We start from the raw sequence: 22,034 nt of genomic DNA, 5'->3' as shown, positions 1-22,034 counted from the left end.
ATGACAATATAAAACAAACAGAAGAAGGCTGGAGCTAAAGTCATAGAAAAGTTTCTAAAGTGCAAAATATACGACTAAAGTGTTGAAGCTGTATTTTCATTTGCCCTTATGTTTTTTGACAATTTATTTAGAAAAAAAATTATTTGTTATTCATTTTGTTAGAATGTGTTTATTTTAGCCCTTCATAATTGCATGTGGTTTTTGATTGATTTGATTGCATTAGTTTTTATAAATAATTTATTTTGCAGTACAGTACACACATAGATACAGTATATATATATGTGTGTGTGTGTGTGTGTGTGTGTGTGTGTGTGTGTGTGTGTGTGTGTGTGTGTGTGTGTGTGTGTGTGTGTGTGTGTATGTGTGTGTGTGTGTGTGTGTGTGTGTGTGTGTGTGTGTGTGTGTGTGTGTGTATATATGTGTATATATATATATATATATATATATATATATGTGTGTATATATATATGTGTATATATATATATATATATGTGTGTGTGTATATACGTATATATAATACATATATGTATATATTAATGTGTATATATATGTGTGTATATATGTATATGTGTATATGTATATATATGTATATATATATATGTATGTATATGTTTGTATATATATATGTATTTATATCGGTATATATATGTATATATATGTATGCATATATGTATGTATGTACATTTACATATATATATATACATATATATACTGTATATTTCATTGTAATTATTTGCGTAATCAGGCTGTACTAAGCCTTGATAATAATATTGGTGATTAACACATGCTTTTATGTCATTTGACAAGGTTTATCCTGTTAAACCGTAAGCAGGTTAGATATATTTATTGAATGTGATTAACATCGAGATACGATCAGTGTTAATATTTGAGTGGGCCCCAGGCCACTCTGTAGTGGAAAAGTTGGGCCCTGAGGTCAAAAAGGTTAAGAAACTTGATTTAATTGAACCAGGGAGTTGACCATTAAAAGCAAAGACACGACCTTAAAAAAAAACACAAACAAACAATGTCATTGGAATTAAAAGATTATAGGGAAATTAGAAGGGTGGCATTGAAAAATTTCTAAATAAAAAATATTGTATTTTGTAACGTTTGTATATCATTTTCTAATGGAATCTTAGACAATAATATATACAAACAACAACAAAATCAAATACCAAAATGCATTTTGAATACCGAATTGCAAATTGATACTAAAATATCGATGCCGCCGATACCAGATCTGTATGCTCTAATATCGGTTTTCAAATCAAAATATCGATAATTTTGATACTTTATTTTAGGGGTGTCCAAACTTTTTCCACCAAGGGCTGCTGTATGTGGAGACCATTTGGATATTTAAAAAAATATATATATATTGTATTAGTTATGTATTATAGGTGTCGACTATGTGTATAAATATTAATTAGAACATTTCAGATTTTTTTTTCTCTTTTTTTATTTTTATTTTTACTGCTGTTTTTAAGAAGGGACTAGAATAAAAATAATGATAATATGATTGTGTCAAAAATTCTGCCTGTAAGAAAATATTATGTTCAATTATACATTTAATTGTGTTTATTAGACTTAGACAAACTTTATTGATCCAGAAGGGACATTTTTACAAACAGTAGCTCAGTTACAAAGGATGGAAAGGGTAAGGGTGGAAAGGATAATGCAGGTATTATGTAGACTAAAAATTAACTAACTATAACATATATATATGTAATATTTACATATTATATATACGGTATATAATAAATACTGATATATTATATTATATTTTTATATAATATATACAATATATAACAAATCCCAATTACCATGTACAATATTACAGGAAATGTAACGGCTGTTGTAATTTTTCAAATTAATTCCTTAATTACTATTATTTTATTTTTTAATGAACTAACATGTATTTAACTAATATGTATTATAAGTATATTTCATTTTTATTTTGAAAGTTTCTAATATTTTAGTTAGGGGGTGTCTCAACTTTTTTCCACAGAGGGTCACATACTGAAAAGTCAAAAAAAATAAATAAATAAAATAAAATAAATAAAATAAAATAAAGTCATATATTAGCATTTAGTTTTATATATATTTTCTTTTTTTTAATTTCAAAATAAATGCTAAAAACAGATGTAATATATATTTAAAGACAAAACGTTGTGTTATAGGTGAATAACTATTTTATTATTATTATTGTTAGTTTATAAATGTCAGCTTTTTCGCATTACATCCTATTTTTTTTTGCTGTTTTTCTAACATTTTTACAGTTTTTTTGTAATTATTTGAAGAAAAAAAAAACTTTAAAAAAAAATTCCAGACACGTTAGGTATATTTTCACAAGTATCAGTATCACCGATACCACACTGAATTTCACTTGGTTTCCAATCGGAAAAAAATCAGTGCTATCACACATCACTAATTTCCAATGCCATTATTTAATGGCAGGGTAAAGAAACAAAAATAAATAAATAAAAACATGATTTGTTGGTATTGTGTTCATTCTGACAGAGATCGGTATGGTCCGTGAAATTACCGAATGTGCTTTGTTTTCTTTCCGCACCCTAGAACATTCTCCAAGCCTTCTTCTTCGACCTGGTCTCCAAGCAAGCCTTCGACATCATGATCATGATGCTGATCATCGTCAACATGCTGACCATGATGGTGGAGACGGACGAGCAGTCGGAGCGCAAGGAGTCCATCCTCAACAAGATCAACCTGGTCTTCATCGTCATCTTCACAACGGAATGCCTCATCAAGATCTTCGCCCTGCGCTGTTACTTCTTCACGGTGGCGTGGAACATCTTTGATTTTGTCGTCATCATCCTCTCCATCGTGGGTAGGTAGACGATGTAGCGTGTGTATGCACGCTACAACAGCTTCTTCTCCCGGATTTAAATGTTAATAATAATCGGTAAATTTACCTGGTTCCACTTGTTATGACCACTAAAACAAATTTTTTTTATTTTAAATCGATTTTCAAATGATTCGCTATTATTTATAACGATTCTGAATCGATTTTTTTGTCCGTCCTGTCCAGCCACTCAGGCAACTCTAATTGTTGATGTAGATCGGGGGTGTCAAACTCATTTTCATTGAGGGCCACATGGCAGTAATGACTGCTTTCAGAGGGCCGCTTTTTTAAAATTAATTTACTTTTTTTTTGTTTTTTGTTTTTTTGTTTTTTGTCCTGTCCAGCTTCTCAGGCTAATCATATTGTTGATGTAAAAAAATGAAAAATAAAATAAAAAATGAAAAATTTATTTACATTATGCATGCGGGTAATAACCTGTGATTAATCGTGATTAATCGAAATGCATATGCATTTCATTATTAGATTTTTTTTATGTATAACTTGCTTTAAAATCATAAATAAAGGTGACAAGCAGATATTTTAATATTTGTTTTTTTATCTCACAAAAATATTTTTGCAGTACAGTATATAATACTATCATTAATTAAGATATTAAAGTTAAAAAAAAAAAAATTCTGTCAAAATTGAAACAACGAACATCTTTGATTTTGTCGTCATCATCCTCTCCATCGTGGGTAGGTAGACGATGTAGCGTGTGTATGCACGCTACAACAGCTTCTTCTCCCGGATTTAAATGTTAATAATAATCGGTAAATTTACCTCGTTCCACTTGTTATTATGACCACTAAAACAATTTTTTTTTTTTTTATCAATTTTTAAATGATTCGCTATTATTTATAACGATTCTGAATCGATTTTTTTAGTCTGTCCTGTCCAGCCACTCAGGCAACTCTTATTGTTGATGTAGATCGGGGGTGTCAAACTCATTTTCATTGAGGGCCACATGGCAGTAATGACTGCTTTCAGAGGGCCGCTTTTTTAAAATTAATTTACTATTTTTTTTATTTTATTTTTTTTTGTCCTGTCCAGCTTCTCAGGCTAATCATATTGTTGATGTAAAAAAATGAAAAATAAAATAAAAAATGAAAAATGTATTTACATTATGCATGCGGGTAATAACCTGTGATTAATCGTGATTAATCGAAATGCATATGCATTTCATTATTAGATTTTTTTTCATGTATAACTTGCTTTAAAATCATAAATAAAGGTGACAAGCAGGTATTTTAATATTTGCTTTTTATCTCACAAAAATATTTTTGCAGTACAGTATATAATAATATCATTAATTAAGATATTAAAGTAAAAAAAAAAAATTCTGTCAAAATTTAAACAACGAACATCTTTGATTTGGTCGTGATCATCCTCTCCATCGTGGGTAGGTAGACGATGTAGCGTGTGTATGCACGCTACAACAGCTTCTTGTCCCGGATTTAAATGTTAATAATAATCGGTAAATTCACCTCGTTCCACTTGATATTATGACCACTAAAACACTTTTTTTTTTTAAATCGATTTTCAAATGATTCGCTATTATTTATAACGATTCTGAATCGATTTTTTTAGTCTGTCCTGTCCAGCCACTCAGGCAACTCTAATTGTTGATGTAGATCGGGGGTGTCAAACTCATTTTCATTGAGGGCCACATGGCAGTAATGACTGCTTTCAGAGGGCCGCTTTTTTAAAATTAATTTACTATTTTTTTTATTTATTTTTTTTTATTGTCCTGTCCAGCTTCTCAGGCTAATCATATTGTTGATGTAAAAAAATAAATAATTAATTTACATTATGCATGCGGGTAATAACCTGTGATTAATCGTGATTAATCGAAATGCATATGCATTTCATTATTACATTTTTTTTAATGTATAACTTGCTTTAAAATCATAAATAAAGATGACAAGCAGATATTTTAATATTTGTTTTTTATCTCACAAAAATATTTTTGCAGTACAGTATATAATAATATTATTAATTAAGATATTAAAATAAAAAAAATAAAAATTCTGTCAAAATTTAAACAACGAATGCATTTAGTAAAAATAAAAAATAAAAAAAATATTTTATTAAAACTTATTTTTGCCAGGTTTTTTGCGGGCCACATAAAATGGCGTGGCGGGCCGGATCTTTGGCAAAGCATGATGGGAAAAATGCTAAACACTTATCCATGTTTGGCGCGTTTTAGCTGCTTGATATTTCTGATTGATTCCAAAACTTTAAGGTAGGAACTTTCACATACTCTTAATATCCATTTAAATTAATTATTAATTATATGTCCATTATATTAATATAATATGTAGACATATATATGTATAGGATATATATAAAGATGTGACGTCAGGTGAATACAACCTACCGTATTTTTCGGACTATAAAGCGCAATTAAAATCCTTTTTAATTTTTGCAGTCTACATGTATCTCTTATGTGTGACTGCCATCCACTGGTCACACTTATCATTACACCATGTACCAAATAAAATTGCTTCGAGGTCGGTAAGCACAACCAGAATTATTCCGTTCATTAGGCGCACCGTCGATTTTTGAGAAAATTAAAGGATTTTAAGTGCGCCTTATAGTCCAAAAAATAAGGTACTTAAGTGGATGGGAGAATACGCAGAAGGCTAGATTAGACCAGGAACACCCACAGTTAAGGGTTGCTCCACCCAAAGTGTGCATCTTTTGAGAAGGTGCGCACTGATCAGATTTGGGTCGAGTGGGAGAAAACGCAAGAACCCGCGCCTAAGCACATAGGACAATCGGGCCCTTGGAGCATTACCCGTTTGAGACTACCCTTTCTGTGTCTCTTCACAGGGATCGTTCTTGCTGACATCATCGAGAAGTACTTCGTCTCTCCGACCCTGTTTCGAGTCATCCGCCTGGCAAGGATAGGACGTGTGCTTCGACTCATCCGCGCAGCCAAAGGAATAAGGACTCTACTGTTCGCCTTAATGATGTCCATGCCGGCGCTGTTCAACATCGGACTCCTGCTCTTCCTCGTCATGTTCATCTACGCCATCTTTGGCATGGCGAACTTTGCCTACGTGAAAAAGCAAGACGGGATCGACGACATGTTCAACTTCGAGACCTTTGGGAATAGCATGATCTGCCTTTTCCAGATCAGTACCTCGGCAGGCTGGGACAACCTCCTGAGTCCGATAATGGCCAGCTCCCCGGACGAGTGCGACGTTAATTTTGTCAACACCGGCACAAACACCCGGGGGAACTGTGGCAGCCCCTCCATGGGCATCGCTTTCTTCGTGAGCTACATCATCATCTCCTTCCTCATCGTGGTCAATATGTACATAGCCATCATTCTAGAGAACTTCAGCGTGGCCACGGAGGAGAGCACGGATCCGCTGAGCGAGGACGACTTCGAGATGTTCTACGAGGTTTGGGAGAAGTTTGATTCCGAGGCCACGCAGTTCATCGAGTTCTCTGTGCTGTCCAACTTCGCCGACACCCTGTCCGAGCCTCTGCGCATAGCCAAGCCCAACAAGATCAAACTGATCTCCATGGACCTCCCCATGGTCAGTGGGGATAGAATCCACTGCCTGGATATCTTGTTTGCCTTCACAAAGCGGGTCCTGGGAGAGTCCGGCGAGATGGATGCCCTCAAACAACAAATGGAGGAGAAGTTTATGATGACCAACCCCTCCAAGATTTCCCACGAGCCCATTACCTCCACGCTGCGACACAAGCTGGAGGAGGTGTCGGCGGTCATCATTCAGAGGTGTTACAGGCGGCACCTGGTCCGCCGGCACATGAAGCAGGCCTCTTACCTCTACAGGCAAATCAACTACGAGACTGTAGTGGACGTGGAGAACGCGCCAGAGACCGAGGGGCTCATAGCATCCATGATTCACCACTACGGTCTAGCTGGGGAGGACTTTCTAGAGACAACAGAGACCACGCTAATGTCCTCGCCACCTTCTTACGACAGTGTGACCAGGGCAGCCAATGACCTCTCAGAGTTCATCAGACTAATATCCAGAGACTCGGAACGCGGGGATCCTCGCGAAAGCTTCGAGGAAACCTTTCTTTGAGATCGGAATGCGTTGTTTGAAGTCATGGTCAAAGAGATTTACCTTCCAATGAGTGCAGTGTTCAACTAAAACACCCATGCGGAACATTAAAACACCCAACCTGATACAACAAAGTAGTACCTCAACTTACGAACTCAAGTGTTTCTGGGACGTAGCTATCTCAAAACACACTGAAATGAAGTCAAATCAATTCAAAACAGCACCATACTTGCATGTAACATGCCTTTTTAAAAAGGAAAAACTGTATAAAAACAATACAACAGAATGTACCACTCACAACTACGGTCGTTTTTATGGAATAATGAGGTCCAGCGGTGTCTCTTTGCAGCTGATCCTCTGTCGAACTGATGTGTAGTCCTGGTCTTGTCGTCCTCGTCCGGACAGAAGGGTGACACGGCAGTGCGGCTGGATCAAAAGAGACGAGTGGCCTTGTGGTTAGAGTGTCCGCCCTGAGATCGGTAGGTCGTGAGTTCAAACCCCGGCCGAGTCATACCAAAGACTATAAAAATGGGACCCATTTTGCTTGGCAATCAGCATCAAGGGTTGGAATTGGGGGTTAAATCACCAAAAATTATTTCCGAGCCTGGCCACTGCTGCTGCTCACTGCTCTCCTCACCTCCCATGGGGTGGAACAAGGGCATGGGTCAAATGCAGAGGGTAATTTCACCACACCTAGTGTGTGTGTGTGACTATCAGTGATACTTTAACTTTTAACTTTACTGAACCAAAAGTTGCTTTATTACAAGCGAGTGTCATTATACAGGACTGCAGTTCCTGGAGGAGGTCAAGTCAAAAATGAGGCACTCCTAACTTGGAGAAGCCAAACCCATCCGTTTTGTATTCCTCCTCCCTGTCTCTGAGCGTGTGCTAAGTCAGGACAGCACACCCTGACCATAAAAAGGAGATGCCAGTGTGTAAGTGTCTGGAAAGACAACAGATGCCGGTCATATCTTGGATGTTGACATCAAGCTAAACATGTAGTCTCTTCTCACGGATAGGGCCGTCCCCTTTGCATACCAAGGTCCAATTTTATTGCCTTTTCGAATCCAATCCACACACAAATGTCAGTACTAAAGGGCCCGATGTTAATATGTACCAAAACTGAAATACCTACTAGTTAAACTTGTGGTTTGCTTTCTCTAATTTTAATATAAACATTCACCAAATGCTAAACATAATATTTGTTAATTAATTCACTTCAGCTTTTCAATGTTTTCATGGATAAACATCGGTTGTTCGGATGGTATTCTAACATCCTTTGCTGGCGTTAGACTCGTTCTGCTTCTGATTGAATATAAACATTCGCCAGAAGCGTGTTAGAAAGTATCCAGTACCAAACGTGTCCGCATCATTCCACTTACTTATTGTCACCAAAAAAACAAAAACAAAAAAAAACTTCACCTTGAACGCATCAATCTGTCATAATTGTTGTTTTTCATAACTGGCAGAGTTCTCTGACTACTTTCACTTGATCAAATTTTTTTTTAACATTATCAGTATCGGCCAACACAGGTATCGGTAGTGGGAAAAGTTGTATCAGCATACTTTTTTTTTCTTTTTTTTTACCATAAAAACAGCAGTCCTTTTTTTCCATTTACAGTAATATACACTAAATTTTGAGGTGAAATTACTGCAACTTACCATATTTTTTTTTACATTTTAGTTTAAAAAAAAATCTATTGATAAAATACATTAAAAAATAGTGTAATAATAGTATTCCCTGTTAGAAGTTTTGGTGTTGTTTTTACTGCCATCATATTGCAGTCTACACATACAGTCGTGGTCAAAAGTTTATATACACTTGTGAAGGACATAATGGCATGGCTGTCTTGAGTTTCCAATCATTTTAGGGCTGATGATTTTAGCTTGTCCTGAAGAATTTGGAGGTAATCCTCCTTTTTCATTGTCCCATTTACTCTCTGTAAAGCACCAGTTCCATTGGCAGCAAAACAGGCCCGTAGCATAATACTACCACCACCATGCTTGACGATAGGTATGGTGTTCCTGGGATTAAAGGCCTCACCTTTTCAACTCCAAACATATTGCTGGGTATTGTGGCCAAACGGCTCAATTTTTGTTTCATCTGACCGCAGAACGTTCCTCCAGAAGGTCTTATCTTTGTCCATTTGATGTAACATGAAAACTTTTGACCACGACTGTATCTCTTATGTATGACTGCCATCTACTGGTCACACTTATTACATATTTCTTTCTTCTTTTTTTTTTTTTCACATTATTTACATGCACTGATGGCATCTAGTGAATAAATGTAAATTCCAAATCAGAGAATAACTGGCATATCACTAATTACCATGATTATTATTCAGGTATTTCGGTGGGTGTTTTAATGAACGTTGCATTGGGGGACGATTACTTTGATTTAACACAAATAATTGTACTTGTGCGGACTATATCACAAATTAGAGCCGTGTGTACCAATAGTTCCTGAAATATGTGCCTGATTTTCACTGTCGTCTGCACAGAATCTCTTTCGACCGATTGCTTGGACTGCAGGATGCCGGTTTTTGGAGGGAGCGTTGACGCACCAAGAAGCTCATTTTTGTAATTAATAATGCACAAAGGTAGCGGCTGTACAGGTAAAACTTATTTTTACGACTTTTCTAATGTATGTTTATATGTATTTATAATGAGAGAATATTTTAAAGGGGCATGCATGGCAGCCAGGTGAGAAGATTATTCCCATACATGTTCAGGGGTGCCTCGGTTTTTGTCGGTAATCAGCACCAATGGCTAAAGAAACGTGCAGCAAATTTTTCCATAAGAAATAATGCAAATCCAATTGATTTGTTCCACACACACACACACACACACACAAATATGCATATATAGCATATATTTTATAGAGCATTAATATATATTTACAGAACCAGTGAAGTTGGCACGTTGTGTAAATGGTCAATAAAAACAGAATACAATTATTTGCAAATCCTGTGTTTGTACACGCAATTTCGGCCCTATGTCACCAAACATGTGGGATTATTTTGTATTTACACACGACGCAGAACTAAATGGTGCGAAAGGCGGGGCGCACGGAAACCGAGGTACACCACTGCGCTGTGCTCACTTTTATATCTATATATAAAGACTTTCCTTGAGAACCTGATTGTCTCTAAATGTAATAAAATACATATTCTTTTCCATCTTTGTGAGTTTTTCAGCGGGGGAAACATATAACCCAGGGGTCCCCAAAATATATATATATATATATATATATATATATATATGTGTATGTACTTTTATATGTATATATATATGCACAAATATGTATATATACATATACACACACATATATATATATAATATATATATATATATATGTATATATATATATGTGTGTGTATATGTATATATACTAGAGATGCGCGGATAGGCAATTATTTCATCCGCAACCGCATCACAAAAGTCGTCAACCATCCGCATCCACCCGAACTAACATTTTATCAAAACCGCACCCGCCCGCACCCGCCCGCACCCGCCCGTTGTTATATATCTAATATGGACGATGCAAGGCATTAGTGAGGTTATAAAGTTTTTGCCTGTTAAAGAAAGGAGACTGATCCAATGCAGCAGAGACATTCAATGCGTGCCACGCTGTCACGGCCCAGACGCACACCAGTGCGCAATCATCTGGGAGCCGCGCTGAGCGCACCTCCAAGCGCGCTCGCGCCACTCAAACTGCTGCAGGCAGCTGCGTTCACACATGCATCTGTAAGCCTTGTTTTAAAATCCTGTGGCACTCTTCTGGGATCACGGCGGACGAAACTGCTCATGCTCAGGGTGTTTGTGGAGGTTCGGGGTTTTGCACAAATGTGATGCACCATGTTAGATGTCCCGGTTTTGTGACTGTCGTAGACATAAACAGCGTCGCAGCTCTTGCAAATCACGTAGCCAGCATTACTATCATCCTGATTTACAACCTCATAAAAACGAGTCCACGCTGAACTTTTCTGGCCTTTTTTTCCCCTGGTCTTTAGTATTCCCTTTTTTAGTTTGTCGCGTACCACGTTTGCTGCCGGCGTTGCCATCTCTTTTTTTTTTCTTCTTCTGTTGTGGCATATGCTGCAGGTGCCTGCTCATTTTTCGTATGTGGGTAACAACATTTAACTATGTATATATATTTCCGAATTGGTTTAACTGCCACCCGCCTGAATCTATTTAAAATCTCTTTTTTTTTTATTTCAACCGCCCGACCCGACCCGCGGATAAAATCTTTTTTTTTTTTTTTTCAACCGCCCGACCCGCGGATAATCCGCGGACTACGCGGTTGTGTCCGCAAACCGCGCATCTCTAATATATATATATATATATATATATATATATATATATACAGGTAAAAGCCAGTAAATTAGAATATTTTGAAAAACTTGATTTATTTCAGTAATTGCATTCAAAAGGTGTAACTTGTACATTATATTTATTCATTGCACACAGACTAATGCATTCAAATGTTTATTTCATTTAATTTTGATGATTTGAAGTGGCAACAAATGAAAATCCAAAATTCCGTGTGTCACAAAATTAGAATATTACTTAAGGCTAATACAAAAAAGGGATTTTTAGAAATGTTGGCCAACTGAAAAGTATGAAAATGAAAAATATGAGCATGTACAATACTCAATACTTGGTTGGAGCTCCTTTTGCCTCAATTACTGCGTTAATGCGGCGTGGCATGGAGTCGATGAGTTTCTGGCACTGCTCAGGTGTTATGAGAGCCCAGGTTGCTCTGATAGTGGCCTTCAACTCTTCTGCGTTTTTGGGTCTGGCATTCTGCATCTTCCTTTTCACAATACCCCACAGATTTTCTATGGGGCTAAGGTCAGGGGAGTTGGCGGGCCAATTTAGAACAGAAATACCATGGTCCGTAAACCAGGCACGGGTAGATTTTGCGCTGTGTGCAGGCGCCAAGTCCTGTTGGAACTTGAAATCTCCATCTCCATAGAGCAGGTCAGCAGCAGGAAGCATGAAGTGCTCTAAAACTTGCTGGTAGACGGCTGCGTTGACCCTGGATCTCAGGAAACAGAGTGGACCGACACCAGCAGATGACATGGCACCCCAAACCATCACTGATGGTGGAAACTTTACACTAGACTTCAGGCAACGTGGATCCTGTGCCTCTCCTGTCTTCCTCCAGACTCTGGGACCTCCATTTCCAAAGGAAATGCAAAATTTGCATGGTTGGGTGATGGTATATTGGGTGATATATATATATATATATATATATATATATATATATATATATATATATATATATATATATATATATATATATATATATATATATATATATATATACATATGTATATATCTACATACACACATAAATACATACATATATATGTATATATGTACATACATATACAGTGTTGGGTTAGTTACTGAAAAGCATTAACTAGTTACAGTTACTAGTTACTTCATTTCAAAAGTAACTCAGTTACTAACTCAGTTACTTACACCAAAAAGTAATGCGTTACTGTGAAAAGTAACTACCGGTATTTAGTTACTTCTTTTTTTCTTCTTTTTTTTTTTTTTAAAGCTCCCATTAATGCCCTTTTAGCCTTCATTTCAGTACTGTTATTGCACTGGAGAATAATACAATCTGTTGATCAACTTGACATGCATTTGCATCACTGAACTCTGCTAAGCAATGTGGTCTACAGACAACACACAAAGACAAAGATATGTTACAAAGGCCAATTTGTTTCTGGCCAGAACAAATTGACAAAACTATTTTAAATAGCTGCAACATAACGTACATAAGTAACAAACAGCATAATAACAGCATAGATGTAAACCAAGAACGGCACACACTACATACACAAAGCCTAACCAGGCATTTTCTTCCTCAAGTAATTCTGATACAAAATCATGTCTGAAGCCCAGAACACTGTACACATTTCCCCAGTTTTAGTTTAGAGATAAGGAAAAATTGGCCTGGCCCACTAGGATCCCTCTTTATGTTTGTGAACTTTATAGTCTATACATTTAGAGTGATGTGATAATCAAACACTCTAGAAGTCTAGAATGAAAGAGTATATAAGAGAATTGACAGCAACGTTCCCTCTCAGGAGCGCGCCTGTGCAATTGCGCACTGCTCAAGCGTCCTCTGCGCACGGCAAATCTATGCCATGCCCAAAATCAGATAAAAAAATAAGCGCATAACAATTTTCGACACGACACGGACACGACAGAGAAAACCGTTTTCGTCATCATTGTTCAAATATTGTAACGTCTGTCGAGACGCTTTGAGGACATGAATTCCATCCATCACTTTACTGCGCAAAACTCTTGTCGGCCATAAACACATCACCAAAACATTAGTAAAAAAAATTATATCTAGCAAAAGTGGTCATTTTCTGCAGTACAAACCAGACCAAAAGCAACTTTGTTATATCAACAGCAGCCACTCGCTCTTTCTCACGTGCGCCAACACTTGCACATATGGCACTTAGCCAGTGATGCGTTTACAGCCACACAAAAAGTCGGACAACTCCAACACCACATCCAATTCCAGGTCGTTACACTATGATTTACCAATCAAATGTGTGCTTATTCTAGTGTCATTTATTAGGAATCTTAATTTATAAATATTAATCATTAAATGCTGTTAGTATATTAAATAAATACTAATAAAAATATGTTTTTTACAAACAGGAAGTTGCAAGAATGTACACATGATCCCCTGCTTACATCTCATTGTGCAACATGTGAATGTTTTAATGGGAAGTAAATGCAATGTCTGAAAGGGGTACAAATTATTTCCAAAGCAGGACCTCCACCCAGACAAACAATACAAGTACACAGTTCATGAAAAACAATATTTGTTGCTATTGTCATTGTAAGTGGGCCTAAACACTTATATTAGAAATGGAAATGACTTGAGACACGGCCAATATACCATCAAGGCCGTGTCTCAAGGTCGCCAAGGAAGATGGACCACTTGGGAAGGTACCAGCAGCAGACCCATCAGCTGGGCCGACCTATGGAAGATGCCACAAGCCAGACTCAGCTTCCTACTCAGGGCAACCTATGACACCTTACCATGCCCTAGAAACCTCCACCAGTGGTTTGGCCAGGAGGAGAGCTGTCCCCTGTGTGGTGCTCCCAACGCCAGCCTGCAGCACTTGCTATCAGGCTGCAAGATCGCGCTGACACAGGGTCGCTACAGATGGCGGCATGATCAAGTCCTGAGGAAACTGGCCGAAGTCCTGGAGAGCAGTATACAAGAGGCCAACAGCCAGCCCATAGCCAAGCAACTTCCTGTCATGTTTGTGAGGCCAGGGGAAGGCAAAGGACACACCAGCCGACGAGGCCCCCGCAGTTTCCTCTCTCTGGCAAGGGACTGGAGTATGAGGGCTGACATCGGCAAACAGCTCCAGTTCCCCCGTGAAATCACCACCACTTCACTCCGCCCAGACATCGTGCTATGGTCTGCTGTTACCAAGTCTGCCATACTGATCGAGCTCACCATCCCCTGGGAGGAGGGAATCCAGGCTGCCTACGAGCGCAAAGCAGCCAAGTATGCAGATCTGGCTGCTGAGTGTAGAGAGGCAGGCTGGTCCTCTACCATCTACCCTGTGGAAGTAGGCTGCCGGGGCTTCGTCGGCACATCAACTATAAGGCTGCTCCGAGATGTGGGAACGACTGGGGCTAAGCTCCAAAGGGAAACTAAGGCCCTTGCTGAGGAAGCAGAAAAGGGAAGCTTCTGGTTGTGGCTGAGGAGGAGGGATAAGTACTGGGGGTCGAGGCAATAAGATGGGTCAACTGCAGGGGGTGGCAGGGAGACGTCCCTGCCACCGCTCCGCCACCAGGAGGCGTTCCGGGGTTAAAGAGAGCGAAACTCCAATGAGCGGTGGTCCCCGGCTGATGACCCTGCAGCTGACTCAAGGCGCTGTAGGAGGCGCGTCAGGCATACTTGCCCAGCAGAAACAACACCATATCTGTACAATCAATCATTGTAAGTGGGCCTAAACACTTATATTAGAAATGGAAATGACTGATGTCATTTGATTATAATAATAAGAGAATGTTGTCTGTCTATCTGTGTTGGCCCTGTGATGAGGTGGGGACTTGTCCAGGGTGTACCCTGCCTTCCGCCCGAATGCAGCTGAGATAGGCTCCAGCGGCCCCGAAAGGGACAGGCGGTAGAAATGGATGGATGGATGGAGATTGAACTTGTTATTTAGTCAGGTTTGGGACAGATGTGCTGCTGGTATAGCCACAGTGTGCACGTGTGATGTTGCTCACATGTGCTCCACTGAATGCTCAGGGAGTTTTTGCGTTTGCTCACACACATGAACAATTAGAGGGAACATTGATTGACAGAGTGTGTGTACCTTCCGCGGTGAATGATGAGCAGAGGCAGACTTAATCCTTAAGTGGTGGTGGAGGTGAAGTGGCATCAGAGTCTCTATCTCTCTTTACTAGCTTCGTCGAAGCATGTTGCTTATGTAGCTTGTTTCAGCAGATTTGAATTGCTGTTTTGGGCAGTAGATGGGATCTTTGATCCAAAGCACAATTTACATTTAACTAAAATGTTCTTTTCTTTGTGCTCGACAAAAGAAAAGTAGTGAAAATATCTCCATGTTAGCAAACTCGACTTCTGGCTCCGCCATGATCAGACACGGCCCCTCCCCCTCTCCTCCCTCCCCACACTCACACACACCCACACAGAGCGCACGTCTCTCTCTCTTCTCCGGTTTGTGACACAAGAAGAATCAGAACGATGACACAGCAGCGCTCCGATATAAAACACACTTTATACTACATAAAAAGTAACGTAAAATAACGCAGTAACGCATCATGTAGTGATGGTAACTGAGTTACTGAATATAAAAAATAACGCGTTAGATTACTAGTTACCGCCGAAACTAACGGCGTTACAGTAACGCGTTACTTTGTAACGCGTTAGTCCCAACACTGTACATATATATATATATATATATATATATATATATATATATATATATATATATATATATATATATATATATATATATATATATACATACGTATATATATATATATACACACACACACATACATATATATATATATATATATATATATATATATATATATATATATATATGTATGTATATATGTATGTATAGATATACTGTATATATATATCTATGTATGTATGTGTATATATATATATTTATATATATATATATATATATATATATATATATATGTGTGTGTGTGTGTGTATATGTATATATATATATATATATATATATATATATATATATATATATATATATATATATATATATATATATATATATATATATATCTTTTGCAGATCAGACAAACTGCCTTCTCCTTACACTGAACAAAAATGTTTTTATTTTTTTATTCTGGACTTCCCGCAGGCCAGATACGGCACGCCAGCGTCCAAAATCCTAATATTTTAATTTTTTTTATCACACTTTTTTTGTCAAACATTAAAAAAAAAAGTTTATTTTTTTTATTTGTATTTTATTTTATTATTATTATTATTATTATTATTATTATTTTTATCTGTCCTTTCTAGCCCATCCAAAAATCAATTTTCTACCGCGTGTTACTCTCGGGGTCTCCTAGCCGCTCAAACCATATTGTCTAAAAATGCACGTCATCACGTGCACACTCTTTTCGTCAATTAGTGCACGAGGGGGAAAAAAAATGTCGAAATCGTCGGGGGAAACGTAAAATAGATCCCTGAGTTTTTAAATATCAGAGGACATACGACTTTTTTTTGTTTGGGGACCACCTATTTAACCAACCAGTTTACGTGAAAGCGCTGATTTTCACATGAGGAACCAGTTATCTTATTTGACCTCATTGCGAGGCTGGCAAATCTCTGACTGAGAGCAACAACAACAAAAAAAAACAAGACAGATGTGCACAAGCCTCTGAATCTGTGCGAGTGTGTTGCCCTTTAAAGCTTGAATTTGCTCATAAAGCCTCTGCAAAAATGTCGTACAACTGTCTGACAATGAAAGGGTTTTTCTTTAAAGGGAGTCGAACACACACCGGTACTTAAATGTGACAATACCCACTGGAGATGTGGACAAAAATATTAAATACAATGTGTGTATTGTCTTCGCTAATGAAGACCGTGATAATTAAATAAATAAATAAAAAAAAGCCATGTCTTTACAGGCACTCACACAATGTTTGATATGGGGGGAAAAAAACACCAAGGGTGCCAATTTTGGATTTAGCCCCACAGAGATTTCCTCTCTCCGGTTGTCAGGGTGGTCAAATCCAACTCTGAGCAGCTGGGACGGAGGGATAATCCGTGCGGAAAAAAAAAAAAAAAAAAAAAAAAAAGGAAGAACACACACTTTTTTTAATTACACATGCACACAAAATGCACACACTTTCCGGTGTCACAGCAAGGTGAAAAACGCCGACTTACAAAGACAGTCGTCCGTATGCTTGGATTTGGGGGTTTGCGTACGTCGAGTGCAATGGTTGCACTTGAAACGAACTTGGTAGTTGAGCCGTGTCGTTCGCATTTTTAGACATGTGGCGGAGATTAAAGCCTTCGCTCAAAGATTAAAAATGCACTATGTCTAATTACAACCTGTATGATCGCGCATGTATGTCATTTTATTGCGCTCGGCGTGCACTGAGCGTGTCTGGTCTCGGTCGTCAGCACGTTGAGCTTGGCGTCGGTCAAACATTTCGACGGTAGTTTGGCCAAACATAAACCATGATCATAAATTAATAAAAGTCTATTGTATTTTTAATTTACTTTCCATCCATCCATCCATTCATTTTTCTACCGCTTGTCCCTTTTGGGGTCGCGGGGGGTGCTGATTACTTTCCATAAATATACAAAAGTATTCATCATATTCTCTTCATGTCCTATTAGATTGTTGCTCGTTTTTTCATGAGCGCTTTTATCAGTTTCCATGAAATCAACATTAGCAAACGGAGCAGATAAATGTTACTGTTTAGTAACCAAGGGCAACGGCTGTTTACGACCCCCCTCCCTTTAGAAACAGCTGTTTAAATAAATGAGTCCTATAAATTGTGAGTTCTAATATTTTATTTCTTTATTTTTTCACGTTTAATACGTTTTTGTTTTTTTTACAATTATTTTAATTTTAATTACAACCTGTATGGACGCCAATGTAATTTTATTGTGCTCGGGGTGCACTTAGCGTGTTTGGCGAAAACTCTGACCAACGACTCGGTCGTCAGCATATTGAGTTTTGCATCGGTCAAACATTCTGATGGTAGTTTGGCCTAACATAAACCACGATCATAAATTAATAAAAGCCAAGGGCGACGGCTGTTTATGACCCCCTCTCCCCTTAGAAACAGCTGTTTGAATAAATGGGTCCTACAAATTGTGAGTTCTAATATTTAATTTCTTTATTTTTTCACGTTTAATACATTTTAGTTTTTTTTTTGCAATTATTTTAATTTTAATTACATACCACATGTATGTCATTGTATTGCCCTCGGCGTGCACTGGCGAAAATCCACGTTGAGCGTCGGACAAACTTTTTGGCGGTAGTTCGGCCTAACATAAACCACGATCATAAATTAATAAAAGTACATTTTATTTTTTATTTACTTTCCATCCATCCATCCATCCATCCATTTTTCTACCGCTTGTCCCTTTTGGGGTGGCGGGGGGTGCTGATTACTTTCCATAAATATATAAAAGTATTCCTCATATTCTCTTCATGTCCTATTAAGTTGTAGCTTGTGTTTTCGTGAGCGCTTTTATCAGTTGCCGTGAAATCAACATTAGCGAGCGGAGGACATACAGTTGATAGACAGTTGGGATAGCTTATCAGATCATGAGTAGCCTATCTAGGCAGCCTTACGTTCAACCCGACAATCGCAACTTGTGATTTGCGAAAGGAGGAAGTGGCACCGGTGCAGATAAATGTTACTGTTTTTTGACCAAGGGCGACGGCTGTTTACGACCCCACTCCCTTTAGAAACAGCTGTTTAAATAAATGGGTCCTACAAATTGTGAGTTCTAATATTTAATTTCTTTATTTTTTCACGTTTAATACGTTTTTGTTTTTTTTAACAATTATTTTAATTTTAATTACAACCTGTATGGACGCCAATGTAATTTTATTGCGCTCGGCGTGCACTGAGCGTGTCTGGCGAATACTCAGACCTATGACTCGGTCGTCAGCACATTGAGTTTTGCATCGGTCAAACATTCCGACGGTAGTTTGGCCTAACATAAACCACGATCATAAATTAATAAAAGTAAATTTTATTTTTAATTTACTTTCCATCCATCCATCCATTTTTCTACCGCTTGTCCCTTTTGGGGTCGCGGGGGGTGCTGATTACTTTCCATAAATATATAAAAGTATTCATCATATTCTCTTCATGTCTTATTAGGTTGTTGCTCGTTTTTTTCATGAACGAAGGAAGGACATACAGATGATAGACAGTTGCGATAGCCAATCACATCACGAGTAGCCCATCTAGGCAGCCTTACGTTCAACCCGACAATCGCAACTTGTGATTTGCGAAAGGAGGAAGTGGCACTGGTGGAGATAAATGTTACTGTTTTGTGACCAAGGGCGACGGCTGTTTACGACCCCCTCTCCCCTTAGAAACAGCTGTGGGTCCTACAAATTGTGAGTTCCAACATTTTATTTTTTTAATTTTTCACGTTTAATACGTTTTTGTTTTTTTTTACAATTATTTTAATTTTAATTACAACCTGTATGATCGCACATGTATGGACGCCAATGTAATTTTATTGCGCTCGGCGTGCACTGAGCATGTCTGGCGAATACTCAGACCAACGACTCGGTCGTCAGCACGTTGAGCTTGGCGTCGGTCAAACTTTTTGACGGTAACTTGGCCTAACATAAACCATGATCATAAATTAATAAAATCATTTTATTTTTAAATTACTTTCCATAAATATACAAAAGTATTCATCATATTCTCTTCGTGTCGTATTAAGATTTTGCTAGTTTTTTCGTGAACGCTTTTATCAGTTGCCGTGAAATCAACATTAGCGAGCAGAGGACATACAGTTGATAGACAGTTGCGATAGCCAATCAGATCACGAGTAGCCCATTTAGGTAACCTTATGTTCAACCCGACAATTGAACTTGAGATTTGCGAAAGGAGGAAGTGGCACCGGTGCAGATAAATTTTACTGTTTTGTGACCAAGGGCGACGGCTGTTTACGACCCCCACTCCCCTTAGAAACAGCTGTTTAAATAAATGGGTCCTACAAATTGTGAGTTCTAATATTTTATTTCTTTATTTTTTCACATTTAATACATTTTTGTTTTTTTTACAATTATTTTAATTTTAATTACAACCTGTATGATCGCACATGTATAGACGTCAATGTAATTTTATTGCGCTCGGCGTGCACTGAGCGTGTCTGGCGAATACGCAGACCAACGACTCAGTAGTCAGCACGTTGAGCTTGGCGTCGGTCAAACTTTTTGACGGTAGTTTGGCCTAACATAAACCACGATCATAAATTAATAAAATCTTTTTATTTTTTATTTACTTTCCGTAAATATACAAAAGTATTCATCATATTCACTTCATGTCCTATTAGGTTGTTGCTCGTTTTTTTGTGAGCGCTTTTATCAGTTGCCAGCGCTGCGTGAAGTCAACATTAGCCAGCGGAGGACATACAGTTGATAGACAGTTGCGATAGCCAATCAGATCATGAGTAGCCCATGTAGGCAGCCCTTACGTTCAACCCGACAATCGCTGACGACCGAGTCGTTTGTCTGAATATTTGCCAGACACGCTGAGTGCACGCCGAGTGCAATAGAATGACATTGGCGTCCATACATGTGCAATCATACAGGTTGTAATTAAAATTAAAATAATTGTAAAAAAAAACAAAAACGTATTAAACGTGAAAAAATAAAGAAATTAAATATTTGAACTCACAATTTGTAGGACCCATGTATTTAAACAGCTGTTTTTAAGGGAAGAGGGGGCCGTAAACAGCCGTTGCCCTCGGTCACAAAACAGTTCAAAGAAAAGATGCCTGGAGCTTGCGTCAGGTCCTGCTTCCTCTCCGCTTTGTAGATCTCGGGTCAAGACAAGATCTTCCTGTGGATTACAATAGATCTTTTGTCTGCTCGCCCGGGATCTCATGGAAACACAAAGTTTTGTGATAACTTAGATACAATTATTCTGACACCCATCCAACGCCGTATGAGCCAGTGGTGCCACTCGTAGTTGGTTGATTCGAGTAGCTCAGCTAGCTTCTGTGGTCTCACAAGATCTAGTTTCCCTTTAAATATCTTTGTGGGTTAAAATTAAATCGAATTCAAATGTATCTGCACCGGTGACTTATACGGCGTCGGACGGGTGTCAGAATAATTGTATCTAAGATATCACAAAACTTTGTGTTTCCATGAGTTCCCGGCGAGCAGACAAAAGCTGCTTTTGATCCCTACCGAGCTACAATGACTTGGTTTATATTATTGTATATACTAGGTCATAAAATCAGTGTCAGTTGAGTCGGTCCACAGATTGCCTGTAGGGATTTTTAATGTCCAGCAGATGTCAGTATTTAGTGACACAGTATCGACATAGTATCAACACAGTTTTGCAATGTGTCGAAACGCTTCATGACGCCTCATCAACCCATCACTAATATATATATATATATATATATATATATATATATATATATATATATATATATATATATATATATATATGTATATATATGTATACATATGTATATATATGTGCATATATATATATGTATACATATGTATATATATGTGCATATATATATATATATGTATATATATATATGTATATATATGTATGTGTATATATATATATATATGTGTGTGTATATATATATATATATATATATATGTATATATATATGCATATATATATATATGTATATATATATGTATATACATATATGTATATACATATATATGTATATATGTGTGTATATATATGTATATATATGTATATATGCGTATATATATATGTATATATATTTATATATATGTGTATATATATATATGTATATATGTATATATATATATATATATATATATATATATATGTATATATATATATATATGTATATATGTATATAC

General features: G+C 37.4%; 1 protein-coding gene across 3 annotated transcripts in view; it reads left to right on the top strand.

Moving 5' to 3' along the window:
* LOC133581345 (sodium channel protein type 5 subunit alpha-like) overlaps positions 1 to 10,083 on the top strand; it is a 166,119-nt gene extending 156,036 nt beyond the window's left edge. For all 3 annotated transcript variants that reach the window (XM_061935348.1, XM_061935335.1, XM_061935340.1), the window contains 2 exons: positions 2,575 to 2,845; positions 5,693 to 10,083. In XM_061935348.1, the coding sequence (XP_061791332.1) occupies positions 2,575 to 2,845; positions 5,693 to 6,924 (1,503 nt within the window). In that variant the 3' untranslated portion in view covers positions 6,925 to 10,083. The remainder of the gene's footprint in view (positions 1 to 2,574; positions 2,846 to 5,692) is intronic.
* The last annotated feature ends 11,951 nt before the right edge of the window (positions 10,084 to 22,034 follow it).

This window comes from Nerophis lumbriciformis, linkage group LG03, assembly GCF_033978685.3.
Source record: "Nerophis lumbriciformis linkage group LG03, RoL_Nlum_v2.1, whole genome shotgun sequence".
NCBI classification, from domain to species: Eukaryota; Metazoa; Chordata; class Actinopteri; order Syngnathiformes; family Syngnathidae; genus Nerophis; species Nerophis lumbriciformis.
The sequence above is the reverse complement of the archived record's forward strand: the minus strand, read 5'-3'. Positions and strand labels throughout refer to the sequence as shown.